General features: G+C 37.5%; 2 protein-coding genes across 6 annotated transcripts in view; both read right to left on the bottom strand.

The window, feature by feature from the left end:
- LOC137243701 (D(2)-like dopamine receptor) overlaps nt 1–27,060 on the bottom strand; it is a 566,273-nt gene that overhangs the window by 167,060 nt on the left and 372,153 nt on the right. The gene's annotated exons all lie outside the window — the stretch shown is intronic.
- Nucleotides 9,367–26,126, bottom strand: LOC137247259 (uncharacterized). The gene is made up of 4 exons (XM_067778364.1): nt 25,043–26,126; nt 11,908–12,007; nt 11,781–11,865; nt 9,367–11,065 (listed from the first exon to the last, which is right to left on the bottom strand). The coding sequence occupies exons 1-4, from the start codon at nt 26,124–26,126 to the stop codon at nt 9,464–9,466; spliced, it is 2,871 nt and encodes a 956-aa protein (XP_067634465.1). The 3' UTR covers nt 9,367–9,463.

Below are 27,060 nucleotides of genomic sequence, written 5' to 3'. Positions count from 1 at the left end.
TCTGTACAAAATTTCGCTTGTAATGCGATTGTTTCTCTTAAATCTAACTTTTCCTTTTCTGCGGCCGCCAATAGGAGCTGCAATTCTCTTATTTGTGCTTTAAGTTCATAAATTGACTTATCTGTTTGTGTGATTGTTTTATCAGTTTCTCCCTCGCTGTCTGAAGCCATCTCAGCGCTGGTGTCCGAGTCCGTTGAATTGTTTTCCGTATCGACCAATGGTATTTCGTTTTTGTCGCTTCTAAGATCGTATCGTTTCATGAGTATTCATGTGATTCCACGCTGTAATTATAGTTTGCGGATTTGTCTCAGAACAAATATTAAAAAATGTTATCGCTGCAACTAACGCTTCAAGGAAACACAACTAATATTTTAACATGACAGTGTTTATTCAGTCTTACTGTGCAAGTTTTAATATCTACAAGATAGTTATAATAAGTAAATGATTAAATTAAAAATTTTGTAACAAGATTCTTACTTGTTCGTTTAATTTCCTCGAAGGTTTTTCTATAAAATGAAGTTGAAGGAAGCGATTTAGATATTATGAAGAAACGCTTCGTTCAATTTCGTGTTTAACGAAAATTTATATGTATAATAAAAGGATGCCATACTTATGAAATTAAATAAAATGAAGTTTAAACTGTCAAGTTATTATGTCGTGTTTACAATGTTTAAGGTAATATAAAATCTTGGTTTGATTCAGCGACACTCTGTTTAAGACATTTAAGGAACAGATGACTAAAATATTCCACATTCACGTCGATCGTGTTACACTACCGACTGTCAGTCACCCAAAGATCTTAGGGGTGACGTTCGATAACCTCTCACCATCAAGGCGCATGCCTCCGAAATCCTATCGAAAGTACAAAGCCTCAACAAAATCCTGAAATCATTTGCCCTCAGCATAACTTACAAAGCAATTAGTTGACTGCTCATGTGATACACGCTCAGGCTTGCTGGTTGACTTAAAAAAAAAATTCACTGGAAAAGGCTGCAGGTGTACAAAATACTTCACTCAGAACTATTACGACATGTCTTCTAATTACCGTACATAGAGAGGCAAAAAAAGCTCAACTTGAAGGAATTTTTGCTGAATTGCGACAAGGCGGAGAATTCCAGCAAACAGCTGCCTGTTCCTCCTATAAGGATAAGCAAACAACCCTGTTAAGATACGGCACCTGCCAACTAAGCGGATTATTCAGATAAACATAAGGATGACCTAAGGCTAATCCAAATTGAGTCGTTACATATCTTCGCTAGGTATGTGAATTGGTATGATATTGGTGTCTATAATATTAAGTATGCCATCTGGTATAATGCTGACGCAGAAGCGTACTACCGTGTTAAATTGTGTGGCCCTGATGCAAATACTGACTAGTATGGCATCTCCTACAATTCTGGTTTGTTAACAGGTATGATGCTGATGCAGAGACTGGAAATTGATATTTCGTAAGACATCGCCGCGTTAAAAATACCAGTTGATAATTTGGAAGAACGACGGCACTCTAAATAGTTGGTATTTTTGGCAAATATGTATTTTTCTAGTATTAAACTAGTTAGTTTGACTGCAGGGGAAACGTTTTTCATAGCACAAATACACTCGTAGTCTTTGCCAAACAACTTTGTTGGGGCGACCGCTATTAGAAGAACTTTATTCTAATTGAATTGACCTTGTTTCGAATTTTTGTTGTTACTTTGCCCAGGACCCTCTGTATGGTAGGCGGAGCACGCTCCCACTACACCACAGTAGCCGTGGAAGACAAAATAATTGAAGATAAATGTTCATTTGATGATCATGAGAGCGAATCTCATCAGATGGACTGCTCCATACTCTCATCCTCCATGAAAGCATGTTGCACATGTAGGAAAAGAATTTTCTTAGAATGTTCACACTCCAATGAGTGTCTTACGTGAAAAGTGTGGTTTCATCAAACGGAGCGTTCTAGGCTAGATCCCAACATTCGCCGACCCCGCAATTTCTATGTCACTTCTTGGTACCTTGATGTTAACAACACTGCTGCTGGAAAAGCCACAACAAATATTGGTTGTTACTTTTATACTTGTTTAAACGTCTTAACGGTTATGGTCGTCAAATAGGGCGCCTTCGCTCTGCTTTCCTGCGCCAATTGGTCACACCAAGGTAATTCAAATCGTTTTCCATCTGGTCCTTCCAGCGTAGTTAGGGCCAGGGGCGGATTAAAGGAGGGGCTATCAGGGGCTATAGCCCCGGGCCCCAGCATCGGGAGGGCCCCGCAGGCACGAATAAATAATATCATATTACGTATTTGCGTACACATAATTTTATTTTGCACCTCAAAATTTATATACAATAGTAATATGGAACATAATACATGCAGTCGTTAAGAATAAGATAATATAAGCAAGCACGTTCAGAGTTCGGACATTAGTTAGTATATCATGACGCATACTCATTGTAATCTGAACCCACTTGCTTACATTATCACAAAAACATCATCGATGGAACTTGGAGGTTCACCGCAGGAGCCGGTTGAACGTTGATGCATGTTTTAGTTCGCGAAAAACGTCATAGTTGCGGCGCTCCAGAAGGCGCTGCCGTTCGGCGAGCGGGCACCACTCGATACATGGCGGAACGATACAAGGTGGCAGCATGGGAAAGCTGATTATACGCTTTTTTTATTTGATTTGATACATCAACTTCCGATGCAGTACGATTTTGACATTTGTAATTTACAAAAACAAATTACATGGAATTTTTATTTATGTTTGTTGGTGACATACCTGCCACCTTGTATCGTTCCACCATGACTCGATACTTTTTTAATATTGTGACGAATATTAGCAAAATTAGGGATGCTATCATCTTTAAGCCAATACTAAACAGTGACTTGTATGCACATCAACATTTCAATCATTATGTTTACAAATATGTACATACGAGCAGCGGAGAAGAGACGCAGAAACACATGCATATATCTTATCTGAGTTATTCCCAAAAGTATGTAATCATCTGTGGAAGTATCACTCACATATACACGCGCATGGGCTATGCGAGAAGCTATAATAATCGTGCATCTGTAGTTATAGCTGAGAAATTTATAGGTGGTATTCGAGTAGTAAATTCTAAAAATAGAAACGCATAGAAGTATGCGAACTCTGTAATGTAGATTATAAGAAGAGGTAAAGCTGAGAATCAGTATTCAGTTTGATTTAAGCACGCTATCTGTCGAGAAGTAGAAGTGTTATTGTAGTCTAATAAAGACCATTTTGCATTATTGCATATTGGAGTTATTTATTCAACAGTTTAGTGATACGAACGTTAGCAGAAGGTTGCATATAAGAGGAATTGCACTAAATTAGTTACAATATTTATTTTCGCGGAAAAACAACGAAAGACGAAATGGCCAAGTTCATACTAGTGATAGACGATATGGCGATTTTGAACTATAAGTGAAAATAGCTATAGCGATTTTTAAAAGGAATGTTTAAGTTTTTTTACCGGAGTAGATTGAGTGTTATACATTAATTTAAAATATAGCAGGACGGGTACGATAAGTGATTTGTAGAGCATGATTTTCATTTGCCGAGAGATGACTTTTTCAATTGCCTACCTAGTCCAAAGTAGCATTTATTGGCAAGAGTGACTCTTCGCTGGATTTCAGAGCAGATATTGTTGTTAGTGTTAATGCTGGTACACAAAAAAATAAATTATGTTACTACTCGATAGTATGCCTGCCAACAGTAGCGTAGTTGCCAAAGGGCTTATGGCCAGACTCTTTGCTGGATGACAGCAGATACTTCGTTTTGTCATCGTTTACTATAAACTCATCTTATCTGCTTCTTCTTCCAGTTTGGAGTAAACAGAACTTACAATGCGGGTGTTCAGGCCGATGATATCAATGTCATCAGTATACGTCAGTAATTGCATGCTTTTGCAGAAAAATGTTCGAGAGCCATTAAGTTCTGCAGCTGTTATAATTTTCTCCAACACCAATTAAAAGAAATCGCATGATAGGGCGTCGTCTCGTCTGAAGCCTTCTTTAGCTTTGAATTCTCGGATAGGTTATTTCCAATTCTGACTGAGCTGAAGCTGTTGCTCAATGTCTTTTCAGCAGCCGTATAATTTTTGCGAAACTAAGTTCAAACATAGTGACATATAGGCAGATTCTTTTAGTGCTGTCGAAGGCAGCTTTAAAATCGATGAAGAGATAATGTGTATCAATTTTTTTTTCGCAGATTTATTCAAAGGTTTGGAACATTGTGGAAGTCTGGTCGATGGTAGGTTTATCAAATCAAGTCAAATTCACGGTGGGGTTGAACCTTCCGCACAATACGCTTGACAGTATCTTAAATGCGATATTAAGAAGGCTGATTCCGCGATAGTTGATGCCTTTTGCAAGATCCCTTGTGGTTGTACGCGCCGAACTGCAAATCTAGCTCATGCGGACGGACCCGTAACTACAAGCAAAATAGCTTATGTGGGAGCAATTCCGAGCATCAGTCATTGGCCCCATCTTTCCTTCCTATTGGTGAGACAAACATAATGGTAGATTAGGGCAACAGACGCCTAGTCCCTGCTACTTTGCTCTCCAGTTTTCAGCTCACATAGCTTATAGAGTGGTGTGCGGTCCCAGCGCCACACCTACCTGTATTTCACCAAGACGCATTCAAATGTATCTCTGCCCAGAGTGATGTCGTCTTCAGTTAAACTGCGACGGATCAACTGGGGAGCTTACGGAAATGGTTGCCTTATCATCATCATTTATTGCAAAAATTGTATTAGTACAATAAGATCTAGGATCTCTTATAGTACAACAAAAAGATAAATCGCAATGTAGAAAAGAACAAAAGTAATAACAGAGGGTTATGTAGGTTAAATTATAATATTAGACATAGAGAAGTATCTTAATTTACTAGTATCTTAAATAAACAAATAATTAAATTCAATCTCAAAACATTGTATACACTGATACATATTGATGGCGAAAACTCAAGAAGTATAATGGTTTCAACTAAAATGAGCATAAAGAACATTTTTAAAGTTGCTTTTAATTAGACTACTACGAATGGATACTGGAATAGAGTTCCATAGGCGAATAGCATTGAAAAAGAATAGCCGTCCAGATGTTAGATAGTTATAAGTTGGTACTATTAAGTCGTTGATTCGAGCAGACCTGGGGAATATTAGCTTAACATATAGGTAACTAGGCTCCCTATATATGACAAGTTGACAAAGGAAAATGCTGTTTCTAGCTTTCAGATATTCGAATATTTCACAGCCCAGCTCTCCAGCTGGATATATGATCAAATCTAGCTGAGCCGAATACATAACCTGTAACATGATTAAATGCTACATCAATTTTATGAGCAGACTGGGAGCTCAATTTACTGTACACTAGCTCAGATTAGCAAATGATCGGCAGAATCAATTGAATTGCAAGTTTTCTTCTAACATTGACCGGAGTATAAATAGCAGACATTCGTAAGTTTCTTAAGATATTGTATTATTCCCTAACCACCGAATTTACGTGATCATCACAGGACAGCGTCGTGTTAATAACAAAACCAAGATTAGTCACTTTTGAAACGAGTTTGAGACATTTACTGGCAACGCGCAAGTGCGGAATACTTGAGAAACTTATTCGTTTTTTAGATATAGGCAACGCGTATGATTTCTCACTGTTCATGCATAAGTCATTTTTCTTAGCCCATTCAAATATGGATGTTAAGTCATTGTTCAATCTTTAGCATAAATCATTTGTCCCCTCATGATTTCCCGACAAATATAGCTGGACATTATCAGCATATGCATGCATATGAGCATGCTGGCATGCATTAAATATGTCATTAATAAAAATACTAAATAGTAGTGGACCCAAGATAGAGCCTTGGGGTACCCCTGCCAATAGTGGTTTTAGACCTGAAGTTTCGGAGCCGACTTTGACAAGCTGGGATCTACCCGTCAGATAACTTCGCATGAGCCGCACTGGGGAGTCATCAAAACCAAAATAATTTTTTAATTTTAAGCACAGCAGGTCATGGTTCACAGAGTCGAAGGCTTTTGAGAAGTCAAGTAGGCATAATAAAGTCAACTGGTTTTTGTCAAAGGGTGAACTGATGTCGTCTAAAATGTGTATGATAGCCGTGGAGCAACTGTGCTTTGATCGGAAGCCTGACTGGAATGCTGATAGCAGACTATGTTTGCTAACATGGTCTTGAATTTGTTCCGACAACAATATCTCAAAGACTTTCGAGGGTGCTGGCAAAATGCTGATAGGACGAAAGTCACTAGGAAAATCTGAAAACTTAATTTTTGCAATGGGTATAACCGTGGCAATCTTCCACATATCAGGGAAGCAGGAGGTAGTAATACTGTGGTTGATTATATGCGTCAATGTACGAAGAATGTACGGGGCAATTATTTTAACAAATTTGAGTGTTATATTGTCCTGACCGATTGCGTTGGACCTTATCTTATTTATGCTTCTCACCACATCAAGTTCCGAAACAGCTGTAAACTCAAATACTTGACAAACAGGAACCACATATAAGGGAGGGGTTGGGAAACTGGAATTAAAACAAGGCGGGTTAGCTTGGCCCACAAAAGCTGCATTAAGATCTTCAGGATTAAGGGAACAGTCAGAACTCTCACTCACATGTACACGAAGCTTTTTCAGATTACGCCACAAAACATGATTACGCAACGACATATTCAACATTTTACTGTAGTATTTGCATTTTTCTCTCCTAATATAGGCTGTGGTCTCATTTCGTGTAAGTTTGTAATCACACCAATTTGCGTCGCTTCGGCTTTTCTTCCAGAGGGAATAAAGTTATTGCGCTTGATAATCATAGCACGGACGGATCTATTAAACCAAGGGCGAGAGGAAGATCTGCTGCTATTTACCCGAGATGGAACGTGAGTTGTATAGAGGTATAAAATAATTTCATTTAAAAATCTCAGCTTTTCATGCACCGAACTCAAACTCCAACAAGCAGACCCATTTATGCTGGAGATGTCTCCAAGAAGGTTATTTACGTACAGTGGTCGATAATCTGGTGAAATGGATGGTCTAGCTACTGCACTGTGGTTATCGAGCACTACATCAAATGAACAGAAAATTAGATCATGGTCTGAGATAAAGGATAATTGATCAAACTTTAAGACTTTAGACGTATCGGACACAATGAAATAGTAAAGAAGGCTGGGGCAGCAGTTCTATCCATACCTTGTTGGTACGCACACATTAACCACTTCAAGACCAACACTTGAAACATCGTCTAACAAACGGCAGGTATACGGGTCACTACATAAGAGACTAACATTAAAATCTCCGCAGATAATTATATCGGTGTAATTAACTGCGACCGAGGACAACATTGTAAAATATTCCTTCACGTTACACCATTTATTAGGGTTATAGACGCACGAAAAAAGGACTTTGGACATTGAACTAGACACTGCAACTAGCAAGTTCTCAGTGACGCCAATAGCTATACATACTTGATATGATTCTCGACTTGAGATGTTTTTTACAATACATAGCAACACCACCACCTTTCTTAACCTTTCTATCCATCCTATAGAGTACGTACCCCTTTATGTCAAAATGGCCATCAAGTATTTCAGGTTTAAACCAAGTCTCGGAAACACAAATGATATCAACACTAGATTATTCAAATATCGCTCTGACTAAATCCATCTTTTCACCATTTAAACTACGAGCATTAAAGTGCACCACGTTGAAACCTTTATGGTGCCAGCATAGGACATTAAGCAAAGCTAGGCTATTACTCGCAATGCTATTCGCGTTTCTACTATCTCCAAACAGTGAGTACAATCGAATTAAAAGCAACTTTAAAGTAAGGTATAGACAAAGCCGAAGAAAAAGAAAAAAAAAATAAATTAATGTTTGCGCCATCTTTATATAACATAAAACAATGAATAAGCATATGAACTTAAGGTTGGCGAAATCGATCCAGATCAGCCTCACTGGTAACTTTTGTTGGCTGTGCGGATGTATCAAGTCCATGCCTAACGTAGACGCAGCCACGGAGCGTGAATGCCGCCTGTAGTTGTCTTTGTGAAAAAAAAAACGCAAAATCCGCGCAGCTACCATAGCAGAATCGAGGCTTACCAAAATATTTGCTCTGTAGGTTTGCTTCGGCTAAAATTTTCATAGAGAAAAACGCGCGAGTGGCAGCGGATGTGGCGTCGTATTTACCCCCTATCACTCAGATCAAATAAATCAATTTAATGCTGATATCGGTCCCTGAGGCTGTGATGTAGGTTAGGTTGAACTGGCTGGTCCATGAGAATCTCATATACACTGAATGAGTCTGTAGTGTTACCAGAAGTTTGGTTTAATGAACAAACTGAAAAACCATATCAGAAACCAGGACCTATGTTATAAAATAACTCCTTCGTCTTGGCAAATACTAGAAGCTTCCTAGAACTTGCTGCTTCTAGATCTGACAGCTGTGTCGCTCCTAAAAGCTAGAGCCTTAGCCTGGCAAGCGCTGGACACGAACACAAAATGTGCTCGATTGTTTCCTCCTCCAACCCGCACTTCCTATATCTGCTGTAACTAGCCAAGCCTTCTACCTAAGGCTGTGATATAGAGCGTCAAGGAATATCTGTCCGTTCGACAAGTAATATCTGTTAGGTGATGCTAATCTGGAAATTATAAACCCTTGTATCAATACATACAAATTCAATTGAAGACCTTATAATAAGTGAGCAACATTCTGTATTGGGCGGGAAATGAGCAAAAAAAATCCCCTAGCTAGTTAGGCGGCTTATAATATACCAACGGCAGGTATACCTGCCGTAAGAGGCGACTAAAATATCTAAATGATCCAAGGGGTATTGTAGTGTAGCTTTTTCAAAGGGTTGCCAGCGCAATTTATAGCTTCTCCAAACCCAAGTATCGGTCTCACCTGCTCGTGGCGAATCCGGAACCAAACCCAATTCACAGTCTCACCTGCCCGTGGCTAATCCGGTTTCCTTAGTATCCGAAGCTCTGGCAACTTCGTGTTCCTCATGGAAGTAATGAGTGGGGGGGGCTGAATGGCAAATAATGTTCAATGTGGTCATGTTAAATCTTGCTGCCGGAACGTGCCGCATTTATAACCGGCGTATGGCTATCAACGTCGATAGCACCCCCCCGAAATCTTCGGGAGGTGTTTTTATCGCTACTACAACAATGGAAAAAATTTGAGTGAAACTTGCTTTAAAGTCGCTTTTGCTTCCACTTTTAATATTTCAAAATTAAATGGCTATAAAGTTTATTTACACGTTTCCTCGATTAACGAATTTAATTTACAAATAGAATTGATATTTAATGCATATTAAATTTCATTTCAATTAAAAATTGAATGCGTTAACTGCCTACACGTTAACTGAACTCAAACATGCGCCAAATATGCCTCAGCTATTGAACACATACATACGTATAGACTTCCGTTTTGGTTTTTCCTACCGCTTAATTACACAAACCACAACTAGTCACAACAATATCGCGCTGTGGCTTACCGCTATTCGTACCATAATCCTGTACAGCGTCCAATATCCATAAACCACGTTTGATACGACCAAATGCGATGCGTTTGCCATTTAATACCTTTAGGGGCTTAAAACTAATTGAGAAGCTAAGGAAACGACGCTTACTGCCACGCACATAACGACTAGGAAATGAAAGTACACCGGCGCCACAACCATGATCCAGCACATTCGTATCATGTTCAATGCTGTGCGCTGTGAGCGTCTTATTATCAACCAAAGCCAATTCGCCCTCTAGCCATAGTGGCGGCAAAAGACGTGTAAATGTAACACGTTCACCATTCGCTGCAGTGCACATGCGCACAAATTCCAACACCACTTCCGGACAAGCCTCCGTATAAAGTTGTATAATAATGCGACCCAACGGACGTATACCCTTCACTTCGAGATCGAAAAAAATGCGTGGCCGTAATAAACGACGCAACATTGATTCATCTGAAGATACGGTTAAATCTTGATAGCGGCGCAGCACATTCAATGGTATGCTGGAGTGTTTGGCATCATCACAATGTGAGCTATTACAACCTATGCCATACGTTGAATCATTGGAGGGCACTTTGTGTACAGCGCGCTTACGTTGAGTAAGTTTCGTTTCTAAAGGACGACATGGCTTTTGTTGTGGCACGCGCGTATCATCATTCCATTCTTTGCGCGTAACGCGATGCCAGAATGAGCGCAATGGCATTGCGAGGCGCGCATGTTGATAAGCGGCGCGCTCTTCAGGATTCAATTTTGGGCTGTGCGTATGCGCAGTTTTATTTGTATGTTGCGTTGTTCGCTGTTGCTGACGCATTGACTGTTGTTCTACTGCGTTTTGATTACTTCTGCTTGCGTAATAACCGGTATGGCTGCTAAAGCTCGAACGCTCCTGAATTGGTAACACATTTCTACAAGCATCACCCGCGCCACGCTCTTGTCCAATATGTTGCTTGTATTTTTCATGCAAGTCAGCGCATGTGGACAAGCAATGACGTCCATCACCAGCGCCACCGCAAGTACAACAACAACCGAATGCGCCACAAGAATTGCAATCATATAACAACATTGCGGATTTATCATGCACACATTCTGTTATTCGTTCACTTTTTGAAATTTTCATGCGTGACTTATGCACCAAGTTTCGTGGTGATGCCGAGGAGTTAACAGTTGCTACAGTCATCAATGTGGCGGTTGCCGATGTTGTTGCAGATGGCGGTGCTGTGGTAAAAGTGCGCGTATTACTCCTTTTTTGTATAGCCGTGCGCACCGAATTCATCATTTCTGTGAATGACATTTCGCGTGGCGGTCGCTTGACAATATGACATGGCGGTTGACTGTTCACCACACTTTTGGCATTTTGTATACGCATCCGGTGCGCCAGGTATTCTTGTTTCCGTTCAGAGTTGTTGTTGGAGCTACGCATTCTACTTTTGAGCAAATTGATGCGTGCCAAACTATTCGATATTGCTGCAGGTGCATTCCGCAGACGACGCGCGCTGCGGTTTGACGATTTTTTTATTGAATTAATGTTGAATTGCTTTTGCTGCTGGTTACGAAATGGAACAAGAAAATTTCACGTTATCCAGTGTTTGACCAAATATTTAACGGAATTTTTTTTTAAGAATTTATCGTTTCGCTGAATTTGTATACAATTTTTGGATTATGTTTACGTTATTGACCGGAATTCAAATTTATTTTGTTTGTACGCAAATTGGAAAAACCGAAAATGATAAATTGACAAGCAAAAAATATTTTGGGAAATTTTTGTTTTTTCCGAAAAATTAAAATTTTTCAAAGGGTTGCTAGATGTGAAAAATTATAGCGATATAATTTTTGGGTAACAATGAAATACCAAAAAGCTATTTTTTTCGAAGGGACTTTATTATACGAGATGAACGTCAAGCTTTCTGGAAAGCGAATAATGCCAAAAATCATTGCGTTGTTTAACACAAAACCCATTCTAGTCAAGGGCCTAATTATATAAAACCCCGCAAGTAAATGAAACTCATAACGTGGCATAATATAACATAACAAGACATAACAAAACACAGCATGTCAAAACAGATGAACGTACTATAACATAAAATAAAATAACATAACATAGCATAAAATAGCATATGTAACATAACATAAAAAACATAACATAACAACCATAGCATAAAACAACATAACATAACATAACATATTTAAAATACGTGAGATAATTAACATAAAAAATTTACGTAACATAAGATAACATAAAGTAACACAGCTTAACATACCATAACATTGCACATCATAACTGAACATAAAATATGATAGAATAACATACCATGAAATACCACAACATAACATGACATAACATAGCTTAATATGTAAAAAACGTAACATAGAATAACACAAATTTACATTTCATAAAAGAGCGTAAAAGAAAAGAAAACATGATATAACCAAGCATAACAGAACATAGCATAGTAATAAAATAAAACATGAACAAAACTAAACGCAGCTAAATATTATAATGTTACATGATATAAGATAGCATATTTTCGCTTCTAGGAATAATATTCGTTACTTGGTGCCATACTTCCTTCAATTAAGGGACTAATTATGTAAAATGCCATAGCAGTTAGCGTCGCATTCACTCTACTTCGTATCTGACTCTTCTTTCTGTTGCACCTGAAGTGGTTTAATCATGTTTTTAAGTTCGGTCTGGTATTGCATACAAATTGCTTTTAATTTAAAATCCCCTTTAAAAGTGTAAAAAATTAAAATGGAGTGGGGAAAAATGAATTATGACAACTCAAATGCAAAACCAAATCCGAAGCGGGGACCGTAGCGAAATTTAGAACCAGAACTGGACGGCATGTTTGTTATCGGCAAGTTCTCCCTTATTCTTCCTATCGTTTCTAGTGGGTTTGTTTTCGGCCTGGTTTTGTCGTGGTATAGACAAGTTGTGGATTTTTTATAGAAATGTTATAAAACCGTTATCAACTTTGTATCTATAGGCTGTCGATTTACGTAGGATGAGCTATCGTTTTGTTATCGAACACTTATCGATTTATTTTTCGAAATGTTATTGACTTTTGTTCGAAAATGTATCGCTTTGTTATTAAAAAATTATCCATTATTTTTCTTAAAGGCAACAATTTTTTATCTGCGTGTTATCGGGAAATAACCGCTGTGCTATAGAAAATTTTTGATTCGTAATCGAAAACGTAGCAATTTTTTGTTGAAAAGGTTTTTCAACTACTGTCGAAAAGTTATCGAGTTGTTATTTGAATGTAATCAACTTCTTATTGAAAAGTTATCGAGCTGTTTTCGAAAAGTATCATCAACTTTTAATCGGCGTGTTATTCATCTTTTATCAAAAAGTTATGTTTTCTTTGAAGTTATCGATTTTTTATCATATATATATATATAGATGTCTTTTCGGTATGTTATTGAATTTTTATCGATTAACAGAGTGTTAGCAATTTGTAAACTTATCGCTTTGTTATAGAAAAGTTATCGAATTTTTAAAGATTTTCGATTTTTTAATCTGAATATTACCAATTTATTACCGTCGTGTTATCGATTTGTCATTGGCGTCCCATCGGTTTGTTGCGAAACAGATACCGTTAAAATTTCAAAACAAAACAATGACATATCCGTAACGCGTCTATTACAAGACTTTTACAACCCAATTACTAGATGATAAAATTTAAAATATATAAATGTAAGGCGCGATAACCTTCGAAGAGATCTAAGGCCGAGCTTCTCTACCAATTTGCGTCGTGATCCTATTTCTCTCTTTCTACAAATTGGCGGAATGGGACCTACTTGTTTTAAGCCGACTCCCAACGGCATCTGCAAGGCAGATGAGTTTTCACTGAGAGCTTTTCATTGCAGAAATACATTCGGAGTGCTTGCCAAATACTGCCTAGGGGGGACCCCGCTTAGAAAATTTTTCTTCTAATTGAAAAAACTTGTTTCTAAAGTTTTTGATGGTACTTTCCCGGGGCGTGAACCCAGGATCTTCGGTGTGGTAGGCATAGCACGCTACCTTCATACTACGGCGGCCGCCAATAATAATTAGCTATCAAGAATAAGCCGAATAAGCCTCTCTCATTAAGCCCTAAAGTATTTGCTTCTGGTAAAGTTACCTCTGTTTTGGTTTAATTTCAATAACTGAACGAGCTTTAGTTAATTTAAAAACATAGCTTCTTTAGACGTACACTATTATATTATCGAACTTCACGAGTACTTGGTACTCGTGCTGTTTTTTGACTCCCACTCAACTTAACTTTCAAATTTAGTCGCGCACGTTTTCAATTTTTTTGTCGGCCCAATCTAATGTTTTTACATTCGCTGTATCATGACGCAATATAGCCAGACAGGTAAAATCAGTATTACAACAACAAAAATTTGAGGGCCCATAATACGGTCATGAATTTAAAGTAGTAGGGAGGAAAATTTTTGGTAATATTTTGCTACTTTTTTAGTACCTTAATAATGTAATGTGCGGAGAAAACCAAACTCTATATATCTCCACATTGGAAACGGGACATAAAATAAAGGCGAAGAAAAAACAGAGGAAATGGGAAGGAAAAGTAGACGAAAGTTGGAAGGAAGTTGGAAAAGTAAAGAGAACAAGAGAAAGATAGAGCGTGAGAATTAAAATTAGAATAAGATTAATAGTTTGAAACAAAGTATTAAAAGAAGGTGATCAGGAAGTATAAGATTAAGAGTAACAGTGAGAGTTAAAAATGGATAGAAGAAAGAGCAGGAAGAGTAAGAGAAAAAGCGGAATGATTTACGGAACAATGAAAGGGATAGGGAAATTGAATGAGCCTATAAAGATTAATAAGAAAATGCAGAGCGGAGAGGAAATAAGAGAGAAAAAGTCATAGACAGAGCAGAGGCAGGTGGATAGATAGAGAAAGTCAGAACAATGTCGGTCAGGCTTAATCATACGGCTTCAGTAGTACTTCATGTTTGTCTAAACTCTTCCAGGGCTAGCCACAAAGAAATACAAATTAAATGTGAGGCGTGATAAGCTCCTAAGAGATTTTAAGTAGAGCTTCTCTATCAATTTGCGTCGTGCTCCTTTTTAACTTTTCATACAAATTTAAAAATCGAAAAATGTTGTTCTAATTGAAAAAACTTGTTTTTAAATTTTGATATTGCTTTGGCCGAGGCGCGAACTCATGATTGTCGGTGTGTAGGCAGAGGACGCTACCATCACACCACGGCGGCCACCGTAGTGGTTTAAAATAAAGTCCTATCAGGTAAATCTATAAGCTCTGATTTGTTGAAGCGTCGCCGCTGTAAAATCTCTGCCGTTATATATTTTTACTCCAGCCACCTCTTTTTGGTCAATGAGCCTACCCAAACTTTTAGTTTATATATATGAATGTTGGGACTTGGGATCGTATACCGTAAATCTCGAGTTTTCGAATTAAAATCATCTCATTGACGTCAGCAGTATGTTTCCATATTTCGCAGTTATGGGCAATGTGTTACTCTCAGGATACAGACATTTAGCTCGGTTGGCTAAAACTTTACCATTTCGTCTCAGAAAAAGGAAATAAACCCTCCCACGAAATTAAATACAGACCGAAGGCTCTATTTTCTGGCTAGATACTTAATATTTCAGAAAGGCATTAATGGAGTATTTTTTTATTAAATTAAAAAACAAAGCTGCATATAAGTGAAGAAGCAACACTTAAATTTAAGAGTGCGAGTATTGTCACATGTGACTCCACTTTGTGCTATTGATATCACCTGTATGGGTGATTGTATCATGCCCTCTATGAAAAGAATTTCGCATTATCAAACACAACTTTTTTTTTTTATTTTCTCATTGAGTTTGTAGATTTAACTCTTTCATATCTCACATTGCCCATAATTGGTAAATTCACTTATAATACAAGAATCAAAAATGTATTATTAACAACGCAACTGTTTGCCTTTGCTACAAACGCGCATTACCTAACGGTGCTACATATTCTCTTTTCTTTTTTTTCCAAAATTAAATTGCCACACTTTCTGTGCGTTGCTTTCCTGCTAAAGAAATTTTTGCTGACAGCTTGGCGCCGGGAAAATTATAATTTCGCTTGAGTGAATTTACATCAAATACCTTACAACCGTAACATTCTCACTATATGACAAACATATACATATAGTTTGTGTATATGTATGTGTGCATGATGAATAGCACAGCGTACTGAATTTCATTGTAAAACCTACGATCGTTTTACATTGCAAAGACTGGAACAGCATGTAAGAAAGTCTAAGTTCGGGTGAAACCGAACATTATATACCCAGCTGTGCACTTGAAACGCTGTTGTTGTTTGCTTTATAGTTTGTTTGGTTAATAGTATTGTTACGAATATTAGCAACACTAAGGGGTACTGTCACCTCTAAGCGATGCTAAGCAGCGCCTTGTATGCACATCACTAGATCAATCATAATGCCTACACATATGTACGTACACGCAGTGGAGAAGTGACGCACAAAAACATGCAGATATCTTATCTGAGATGCTCCCAAAAGTATGCAATTGTAATTGGGCAAGTGTCGCTCACAAATACATGCGCATATGAGAAGCTATACACGTGCATCTGTAGTTATAATTATATAGCAGTAACTAAGTAAATTCGGGAAGCGCCTAGAAGATGCAACGAGAAATCACAAAGTATAAAAGGCCGCAACAGTAGAGGCGTGAGAATCAGTTTCATTTAAGCTATCAATCAGTTTGAGTTAAGCAAGCTATCTGTAAGCGAAATATAGGTGTTATTGTGAAGTACTTTAATAAAGGCCATTTTGCATTATTGAAGAGTGGAGCTATTTATTCAACAGTTTAGTGATTCTGAACTTAGCAGAAGTTTGCAGTAAATTCGTTACAGTATTATAAGGCTGCGTAATAATTCTTATATGGTTCTATACTGAACTCATTTGCTCTCAAAAGTAGCAAAAAGTGTAGCGAGGCTACTCTACAAAAATTGTTTATTTTAATGTAAAGATATAACCATTGTAAATTCATACAAGTGAAAAATCTTTCTATTCCTCATTGCCATACCTACCTGTCAAATAATAGTTAGCAGGGAGAAGGGCTGTCGCGAACGGCCAGAGAATGGAAGAAAGGTTTGTTTTTTACTCACGATTATTAAATTGAAGTGCCACGAATTGAAAATTTGTGTTTCAAATCAGCGTTTCTTTTAATTGTGTATACAGAAATTCAGACTACATATCGACTTAAATTTTTAAAGTCTAGTTATTAAATAAAGTATTGACGGCCAGTTAAGCAAAAATTTTAAACTATATAAATAATGCAATATGTCAGTCGTCTACAAAAATGTTTGAAAAATACTATTGAACAAATAATTTAAGTAATCGAACAGCGTTTGAACAGGTGATCGAGTCTGTTTACTATTGTGAACGTTTTTAATACACATTCGCCACTTGTGTGAATTCACAATGGTTGTAGCTATGATTTAGAAAATACTTATGCCACATTTCATTCGGATTGCTAGATTTTTGTTCGACTTATGGCACTAAAAGTATTTTGGAAAGAGTAAAAAAAAGGGGCGTGTCACATCCATTCTCAAAATTTGTTTAAGTGTTGCCCTTAGCTCAACTATACCACTACTGAGGTAGAATACCAGTCAAATGTAATTAAATACCATGGAGTTATTGCAAACTCAAATTTTGTTAGACCTTTAGAAAAGCGGGTCGGGTCTTTAACCGATTTTGATTATCTCCACTTAGTCTATATAATTTGACAAGGATAATTTCTATGCCAAATTTCAATATTATATCTTTAACGGCTTTTGATTCATGGCTTGTTAAACTTTAAAATTGTATTCCTCTAAGTGTGGGTGGTGACATGCCCATATTCCAAAATGTTCTGCCATTTATGTTTTGCGTCATTAAAACGATCCACCTAACAAATTTCATTAGCTTAGCGGTATCCGTTTTTTCCATTTTTATAAATTTTCGCTATCGAAAAAGTGGGCGTGGTTATAGTCCAATTTCGCTCATTTTCAGCACCAATCTATTCTAGGTCCAGTTAAGCCTGTATACCGGTATTTGGTAAAGATATCTCAATATTTGCTCAAGTTATCGTTTTAACGGACGGACAGACGGACTGGGCTAAATCAATTTTTTTTCGTTATTGATGATTTTGATATATGGAAGTCTATATCTATATCGATTCCTTTATAGCTATACAACCAACCGTGAATCATCTCGGGTCTATGCCTAAGGATGGTAAACGGGCGTTTATTTTCTCAGACAGCCATGCCGCATTAAAGGCCCTAGACTAATTCGTCGACAACGGAAAGTCGGTCACTTAATGCCGCAGATCTCTTAACGAGATGGCTCAGAACTTCAGTATCAGCCTTATATGGGTACATGGGCACAGGGATATTGAAGGCAACTGCAGAGCAGACGAGATGGCCAGAAGAGGCACCACCGACCATACCTTCCCGGGAAATGATTCGGTAGGTATACCCATGGCTACTTTTAGGCTTCGCGTGAACACAAACACAATAAAAATTGCAAATGAACTATAGTCAGCCATATCATCGTGTGAGACCTTCAGGCTAACCTTGCCCTGGGGCGCACAAGAGCGCTTCTGATTTTAAACAAATCAGTTTTATCGTCCCTGATAAGGGTTGTTTAATAGGCACGTATGGTGCTAGAAGGGGGGTAACCACCTTCGACTATTGACGCAACTGCAGATGTACAGAAGAGGAGGAGAGTGTCCAGCCCCTTCTCTGTCATTGTCCAGCGCTTAGCAGGCGTAGGTTGGCCATCCTTGGTAAACCTTTTCTACATGACCTTGTTGAGGTCTCTAGCTATGGAGTCGAGGCTCTAGCAAAATACATAAATTCCACGAAGTGGTTTGACCCGCTTTAGGTAGGGTAGAGGTCCTATTTGAGACCGTATTGGGTATTACAATAGGCCCATCGGTGGCCTAAGTAGTGAGCTGTTACCATTGTGTCCAGCTCAGTCCTCGCAACCTAACCTAACCTAACCGTTATCCAATCAAAATTGTAATACCCTGAACCCAAGTACAGCTGGGTATAACATTAGAATACGAAGTATAAGTAAATACTAACGGCAGTCGTTAGCACTCTGTCTACATACTCAACTCATTTTGAGTGACATTGTGTGACTGCAGCTATTGATGAGACTGTCATCGCATGGCGCGTGTGTGTGACTAATAATGCGCCAACGTCTGGCAGTAGGTAGTCAATATGAATATTGAAGCATGTCAAATATATGACATTTAAAGCGTGAGGATTGGCGTTTTGGGGGATATTCTATCTGCGTCTCTTTTCAGAAATGGTATCCTTTTTGTTTTTTTGTTCTATTTTCATTGATTTGGTTTTTTTTTGAGCATCTCTTTTATGTGCATGCTGAAGTTTTAGGCTGTTGGCTTCACTAAAAAGGGTAAATGCCAAAAATGCTATGATGTCGCGTTGCCATAAGCTTAAGTGACATACAATTTTAACTTGTTTATGCATATAATTTTTCATTTATTTGCAAATCTTTGTCAGTAGTAAAGTCAAAATTCAGCTCCATGCTCATCGCCGTATGGTATCCTATTTTGAGAGCCAACTTTCTTCTGCACATCAAACGAAAGCTCCTAATAAGCCAATTGCGCGTGGTTAATCGGCGTTTTCATAAACTTTGAAAATACTTCTTGAGAAACTTTTGGAAGCTACGAAAATAATTATTAGATTTTTAGCCTATAGTTTGCATACTTCAAGGAGCTTTTAAGTTATTTGATGTGATAATTATACATCGGCGCCTAAAAGTATGTTATGATAAAATTAGTTTCTTTATTGCATACTAAACACAAGTTTTTAATTCATCCCCAATATTCAGGCTTGCTTCATTTGCAAAAAGATGTTGTTTGTTTTCTCTTCTAAAGATTCCTGAAATACAAACAAGCATTGGTGAGCCTTTGCTCATGCTGGTGCATATATCTATACTGTCTTCCCCGTTATAAAAGGGTAGAAGGTAACGCTAGGGCACATGAGTTGGCAAAGGAGAATGCGTTCATCCACAAGCAATCTGATGCGTTGGCTTATACCCCTTACTTGGGGGTCGCCGGCATCGAGATGTGTGGAGAGTGGGGCCGAATTTCGGGAATTCCACCGGCGGGAATGAAGCGAGCCGAGGCGGATTCAATGACCTTGCGGAAAGCACGCTCCCCTTGGCGAGCATCAGTCGGGATAGGAAGGGCAGCAAAGCGATTGTCTGTAAAGGATTTGTATTCGTCCCACTTTCCTTTTTTAAAGTTTATGAAATTGCGTTTTTCTGTGACGATGAAGTCTGCTGTATGCTCGAGCGAAATAAGTATAGGCAGGTGGTCGGATGCTAATGTTACCATCGGTTGCCAGTTGACGCAGTTTACGAGTTTTGTGCTCACGATTGATATATCCGGCGAACTGTGACAGCTTCCTACCATACGTGTGGGGCCGTCTCCGCTTATTGTGCATAACGTCGTTTCTTCTATTTGATCCGCCAACATCTCACCCCTACTGTCCGGCCGCAAATTTGAATGCCAAAGATCGTGGTGGGCATTGAAATCGGCTAAGATAATGCGATTGTTGCCAGTGAGTAAGGCGCTGATATTAGGGCGGTATCCACTGGAGTAACAGGTGGCAGGAGGGTTGTAGATGTTGATGATTTCTAGATTTGCATCGCTTGACCGGACAGATAAGCCTTGACATTCCAAGACACTGTCCCTGCGGCCGATGTCGGTATCAAATATATGATATTGCACAGAGTGGTGTATGATAAACGCGAGCCCGCCTCCATTTCCGCTCTCGCAATCTTTTCTGTGGACATTATACCCAGAAAAGGTCTGCAGAGCAGATCTTGCTGTGAGTTTAGTATCTTAAATCGCAGCAATGCGGATGTAGTGCCGCTTCAGGAAATCGACTATCTCCGTGATCTTCCCAGTTAACCCATTACAGTTTCACTGCAGAATTCTGAAGTGCATAGGGGGAGACGTCGTCACTCTGAGAGTAGGTGACGGGTGACTACTCCTGGGTTGTGGAAGGCTAGGACGTAACTGCTGTTGTGGCCCCGAGACTGGGCGTCCTTGGGTAAACATTGGGATACCCGGTGTATTTGTGTATGCGTCCTGGTAACATGGCCCGTCGGGGGGTTGCCGTCGCGGAGACCAGAACATCTAGGAAAGTGACACCGTCCGTGGCAGGAGCTGCATTGTTCGGATGTTGCAAACATATATATTCTCTGCTGGAAAACGGTTCAAAGGGAGGTAGGGACTAATAGTATGTTTCCCTGACCTACACAATTGCTGCCGGAAAAGAGGGGAGGGGGGGGGGGAGAAGACGGGGGCAGGGGCTGATGCTCGGCATTGCTCCCGACTCTACTACGGAGATTGTCGGTATGAGTGGGAGCAGCCGTATGAGTTGGTGGCGCCGTGGGGCGCGAGCAGCGGGTACGTATTGTGGCTTGCTGAGCAGCGGGCTGCTGGAAGGTAATAAGGGGGCGCTAAGAAGTAGACTACGGGACGCCCTAGGGCGTGAAAAGCAAGGAAGCACAAAAGATTTATAGAAGTTACGTGGACGTCTGGTTTTGGGATGTAGCCCAAAACAATCTGTCCAATGCAACCATCCCTTACACGAGACACACTGACAAGAGTATGACCGTCCTAAAAATATTCTTTTCCGGCAGATGCAGCAAAGCCATTTCTCAGGAATGGTCCGGAAAAATCCCGAGTCGCTCCGGTACATAGAACCGACTGCCTTGGGAAGCGATGCGAATTGATGATAACGCTTCGTCTTAGAGGCAGACGGAAGAAAACTTGATCTTCCATGTTATTCCCAATTCGCGTTAGTTATTGGGAACTAAATGGTCTAGGCAATTAAGCGCCAATTAGTTATGACTTGATATGATTGTTATACGGCGACAGTTCCCAGTTCCTTTAAAAGTTTCTTTTGCAGATATAGCTCGTTTACAGAGCTATATTTCATAAATAATTTGATATCCAGAGGTCTACCAAACAAGTAAAGGTGCCTAAGTGCGGGTGTAACCGAACATTGTATACTCAGCGTGAGCTTCAATTGTACACTTCAATCCATATAAATTACTTTTCTACATAACACGTGGCACCGTCCGTTTAAAAAAAGAAATGTCTCCCCATTTCCTCTTACAATAAAACTTGATAAGTGAAATATCATTGACTCAAAACTATTTTTTGCTAATTTAGTGCTTATTCGTCTAGTCTACGACCCTTTTAAACTTGTTTTATATCTAAGTTGCCGAGGTCTTCAACCGATCCCATTCATTTTTACTAGAAATATTTTCTGCTATAAGGAAAATTTGTGTACACAATTTCATTACGACATGTTAAGTTTTCTTCGAATTATGGCTCCCGAAATATAGAAAATTGCTTAGTCATAATAGGGGCGGTGCCACGCCCATTTTTTTAATTTGAAGTGTTTGCTATTTATTGTTATAAATCCACTTGGGAAATTAAATACAATTGATATAAAGCCCTTTTTTGCAAAGATATAGCTAATTTTATTCGTCCACGATTCTTTTAAAAATCCTTTAAATAAAAGTGGGGGTGGTCCTTAACCGATTTCGTTAAGTTTTCTTCAAAGAATTCCTTATAGTAAAGGCAACCTCTCTGCCGAGTTTTGTTACGATAGATTTAACGGTTTTTGATCTATGATTAATAATTTTTGTAAAATTGATTTTATCACAAGTGGGCGGTGCCATACCCATTAAAAAAAATTTTTTTTTTTTCAAATTTTTATCAAGAGTCTCAATATCAGTTCATACATCAAATTTCAACATTTTAGGTGTATTATTTACTAAATAATCACTTTTTTTGTGTTTTCCAAAATCTTATATATATAAAAAGTGCGCGTGGTTATCATAACATTTCGCCCATTTTCTGGGTACAGATGAGCTCGTGTTCCAAACATAAAGGTTTTAATATTGTTCACTTTAATGCCAGAAGTCTGAGTAACGAGAAAATTGACTACTTGAGATACATATTTGAGAATTCTGCTGTTGACGTTATCTGTGTGACTGAAACCTGGTGTAAATATCAGTTGAATGACACTCGCTTCAACATAAATAATTACAATATTATTCGCAATGATAGAAAGCATAACAAGTTTAAAGAAAACAATTTTTTTTTTAATTAAAAGCTTATTATTGGTTAATAAAATTAACTAAATAGTAAAAAATAAATTGACTGTAAAGAAATAAAACACATTATAAGTTCTTTATCGATAATTAGGCTTTTTCGTCTGCGACAAAAAAATTCCATATTGTAGATAATTATATATTTTTAACATTAAAACTTTATACCTAAATTATTAAATCTTACAATTTATATCACAGTCCCAATTATTAGAATAAAAAGCGTGCTAAATTTTGATGGTATAATTAAAAACATTTACGACCTCCTTTTCTTGCTATCACAATGTAACTCGCTTTTACTAGAAGAATTAGGACTGTGATATAAATTGTAAGATTTAATAATTTAGGTGTAAAGTTTTAATGTTAAAAATATAAAATTATGTATAATATGGAGTTTTTTTTGTCGCAGATGAAAAAGGCTAATTATCGTTAAAGGTTACAATGAACTTATAAAGTGTTATATTTCTTTACAGTCAATTTATTTTTTACGTTTTAGTTAAATTTTTATTTGTTGTTTTTCGGCCTTCAATATTTAAATTATTAAATTTTTCGAGCTCAAGGCCACGCATAAATAAAAACCAAATATTTTATATCTTTCAATAAATATACTTGTTTAATGTTAATCGATATTTCGACCTCAATCTGAGATCATCCTCAGGACTGAAAAGATTACAAACAATAAAAACATCAAAAAGTGCATTTTACGTACATCCTTATAACACAACTTACACTCTTGGCTGTGCCTGATCGACTAATTTTAAAAGATTACATATTAAACGAATATAAACAATATAATGTAAACAAATAAATACCGTAAATATAAACAAATTTTGACAAAAACAACCATGTACAAATTTCTCCAACTGTACGTGGCTCTCAGCATACATATATATGTACATATATCAGCTACAGGTAAACTGTTGTTGTCTAAAATTATAATACGAATATTGGTGGGACATTAAACTAACAAATTACTCTCAAAGCGCTTTTTTGTTTCTGCTTATTAGCTGCCTATAGGCCGAAGCACAATTTTCCGTGTCTGTTTTAAAATTTATCCATTTTTCGCTCTCTATATTGATAATATGAAGCATTTCAAGTATGTATCTCTTGTTATATTGCTTCTCTTGTTGCAAAATTCTCACATTGTCTAAATCTGGACAATGTCCCGTAGCGCTACAATGATGTGTTAAGGCTGTTTTGTTATCGTTCAAATTATTTCTGTTTTTTATATTCGACTTGTGTCCGGAAATCCTTGTCTTAAGCTTAGATTTAGTTGTCCCCACATATACTTTATTGCATAAGTGGGACCCGTCACCATTGCAATTAATTTGGTATATTACGTTGGATTTCTCGTATTTTTCAATCCTGCTTTTCATGTTGCTGTATATTTGTCGTAGAGTGTTGTCGTACGTGAAAGCTATTTGGAACTTGTCCCGGTCATATATATTTGAGTTCTTCAGTCTGTTGGACAAGCCTGGAATGTATGTGGCTGTCTTGAATATTTTCTTGGCATCCTGTCTGATCTCAGTAGTATTCTGTCTAGCGTAAAAAGCTCGTATGTAGCTATTGATTAAAGATAGAGGAAAATCGTTGTCTGTTAATATTTCCTTGATCAGGGCAACATTTTCTTCATGGTAACATGCGTCGCTAATAGATAGAACTTTTCTGACAAAGTTCTTTGCCGTGTTTACTATGATTCTTCTTTCATGCTTGGAATAAAAGTTTATTAATCTCCCAGACGCAGTGGGTTTTTTGTACCATTTGAATGTAAGTTTATTGTTATGTCTTATTACCATCGTATCTAAGAATGGTAATTTTCCGTCAACTTCTATCTCTGACGTGAAATTTATAGACTTCATGTAGCTGTTTAGAGTGGCCACCGTTTCTTGGACTTTATCTGTTTTGACGATAGCAAATATATCATCAACATATTTTGTTAGCAAACGTGGTTTATGTGGAAAATCTTCCATGAATTTGTTCAGCAATTCCTCCATTACAATATCTGCAATGACTGGCGATGCTGGGGATCCCATAGGCATTCCATAGCGCTGTTCATATATCTTGTCTCTAAATTTAAAATACCTGTTGTCCTTTATGCAGAATCGTACTACCCCAAGAAATAAGTCCTTCGTTAACGAAGTGTGGCTTTTTATCAAATCCCACTTATTCTCAATAATTTTCATCGCATGGTCTACTGGAACGCTAGGGAAAAGAGATACCACATCAAAAGAAACTAGACTTTCATCGTCATATATATATGTCTTTTTTATTTTGTCTTTAAACTCGATTGAGTCTTTTACGTTGAAAATGGAAGATTTTGTTATGTTCTTAAGTATGTTAGTGAGGTATTTACACATACTATATGATGGCGAATTTACTGACGAACATATTGGTCTCAATGGAATTCCTTCCTTGTGGATCTTCGGTAGACCATAGAGTCTCGGCGCATTAGCTGTTTTGCTTAGCAGACGGTATTTTTCACTCAGACTAATCATTTTGTTTTTAAACATCTTTTCGACAAATTCATTATTCTTTTCTTGGAGTTTGTTGGTGGGATCTCTTTTCAGAACTCTGTATGACGTGATGTCATTAACTATTTTCCCTAACTTCGTTTCATATTCAGATTTTTCCAAAACCACTGTAACATTACCTTTATCTGCACTGAGGACCAGTAGGTGTTTATTGTTACTGAGGAACTCTTTTGCTGAATGTAGGGTGTCTAAGACAAAATTATCTCTCGTATTATAATTTGGTCTTTTCAGGTGATCCCGTATTAATGTGGTTAAATTATTTCTTTCTGTCTCTTGTCTTTCTCTGTCTACGATGGTTTGTATACAGTCCTCTCCGTCTGCTATTATCTTAAAAAGTGGAAAATTTTTCGTTTTTGTTGGCAAAGCATATTTTGGACCTAACGAGAGAAGCCACTGAGTGTCAGCTGGTATATTTGTTGATGTTGTGTTACAAAACCACTGGGGAATGTGTTTGATGTTTAGTAGTTGTTTTTGTTCGTCTTTAAGTCTATAAAATTTGTCCGTTTGTGTTTTCTTGATTTTTGTTGTAAGTTTGTTATTTAGCAGAGTTTCACTCTCGAAAAATACGACGGAATCTTCCTCATTTAATTGTTGTTTTAAATTTGTTGTTAGTTTATTTACCTCCTTTTCCTTTTTCTTCCGAAGCTCGTGCTTGATTTTGATAATTATATTTAATAATTTCTTTTGGACTGTTACCAAATATGATGACGCTGCTTTGTTGATCTTTGATGAAATTTTCTCGTTATTGATGTTGCATTCAAGGGTGTATACAATGTTTTTGGTGGCATTTTTGATGAAATTTGGTATTATGCCGCTCTTCCTGCATCTACCCAAAAACTTTATCGACTCCGTCAGCCCAATCAGTTGTTGTGTGTTATATTGATAACGTTTTGTGCACCTCCTGGTCTTCATGTCATACCTGTTCTTGATGTTTTTGTAGACTCCAATTGCATTGTTGTCATTTCGGTGTGCTCTCCGATCCATAATTTTTATTTGTTGTTTTTCGGCCTTCAATATTTAAATTATTAAATTTTTCGAGCTCAAGGCCACGCATAAATAAAAACCAAATATTTTATATCTTTCAATAAATATACTTGTTTAATGTTAATCGATATTTCGACCTCAATCTGAGATCATCCTCAGGACTGAAAAGATTACAAACAATAAAAACATCAAAAAGTGCATTTTACGTACATCCTTATAACACAACTTACACTCTTGGCTGTGCCTGATCGACTAATTTTAAAAGATTACATATTAAACGAATATAAACAATATAATGTAAACAAATAAATACCGTAAATATAAACAAATTTTGACAAAAACAACCATGTACAAATTTCTCCAACTGTACGTGGCTCTCAGCATACATATATATGTACATATATCAGCTACAGGTAAACTGTTGTTGTCTAAAATTATAATACGAATATTGGTGGGACATTAAACTAACAAATTACTCTCAAAGCGCTTTTTTGTTTCTGCTTATTAGCTGCCTATAGGCCGAAGCACAATTTTCCGTGTCTGTTTTAAAATTTATCCATTTTTCGCTCTCTATATTGATAATATGAAGCATTTCAAGTATGTATCTCTTGTTATATTGCTTCTCTTGTTGCAAAATTCTCACATTGTCTAAATCTGGACAATGTCCCGTAGCGCTACAATGATGTGTTAAGGCTGTTTTGTTATCGTTCAAATTATTTCTGTTTTTTATATTCGACTTGTGTCCGGAAATCCTTGTCTTAAGCTTAGATTTAGTTGTCCCCACATATACTTTATTGCATAAGTGGGACCCGTCACCATTGCAATTAATTTGGTATATTACGTTGGATTTCTCGTATTTTTC

Source organism: Eurosta solidaginis, chromosome 3, assembly GCF_040869045.1.
Source record: "Eurosta solidaginis isolate ZX-2024a chromosome 3, ASM4086904v1, whole genome shotgun sequence".
Classification (NCBI taxonomy): Eukaryota; Metazoa; Arthropoda; class Insecta; order Diptera; family Tephritidae; genus Eurosta; species Eurosta solidaginis.
This window is presented reverse-complemented; position numbering and strand designations above follow the sequence as displayed.

What these genes read in the sequence shown, in the direction of transcription:
- LOC137247259 (XM_067778364.1), bottom strand. Translation starts at nt 26,126, where the DNA reads ATGAAGACCAGGAGGTGCACAAAACGTTATCAATATAACACACAACAA. An exon ending in TTTACGCTCTTTTATGAAAT is followed by an intron (nt 11,866 to 11,907) that starts GTAAATTTGTGT and finishes TTACATATTAAG; the next exon opens with CTATGTTATGTCATGTTATG. An exon ending in TTATGATGTGCAATGTTATG is followed by an intron (nt 11,066 to 11,780) that starts GTATGTTAAGCT and finishes TTTCGTAACCAG; the next exon opens with CAGCAAAAGCAATTCAACAT.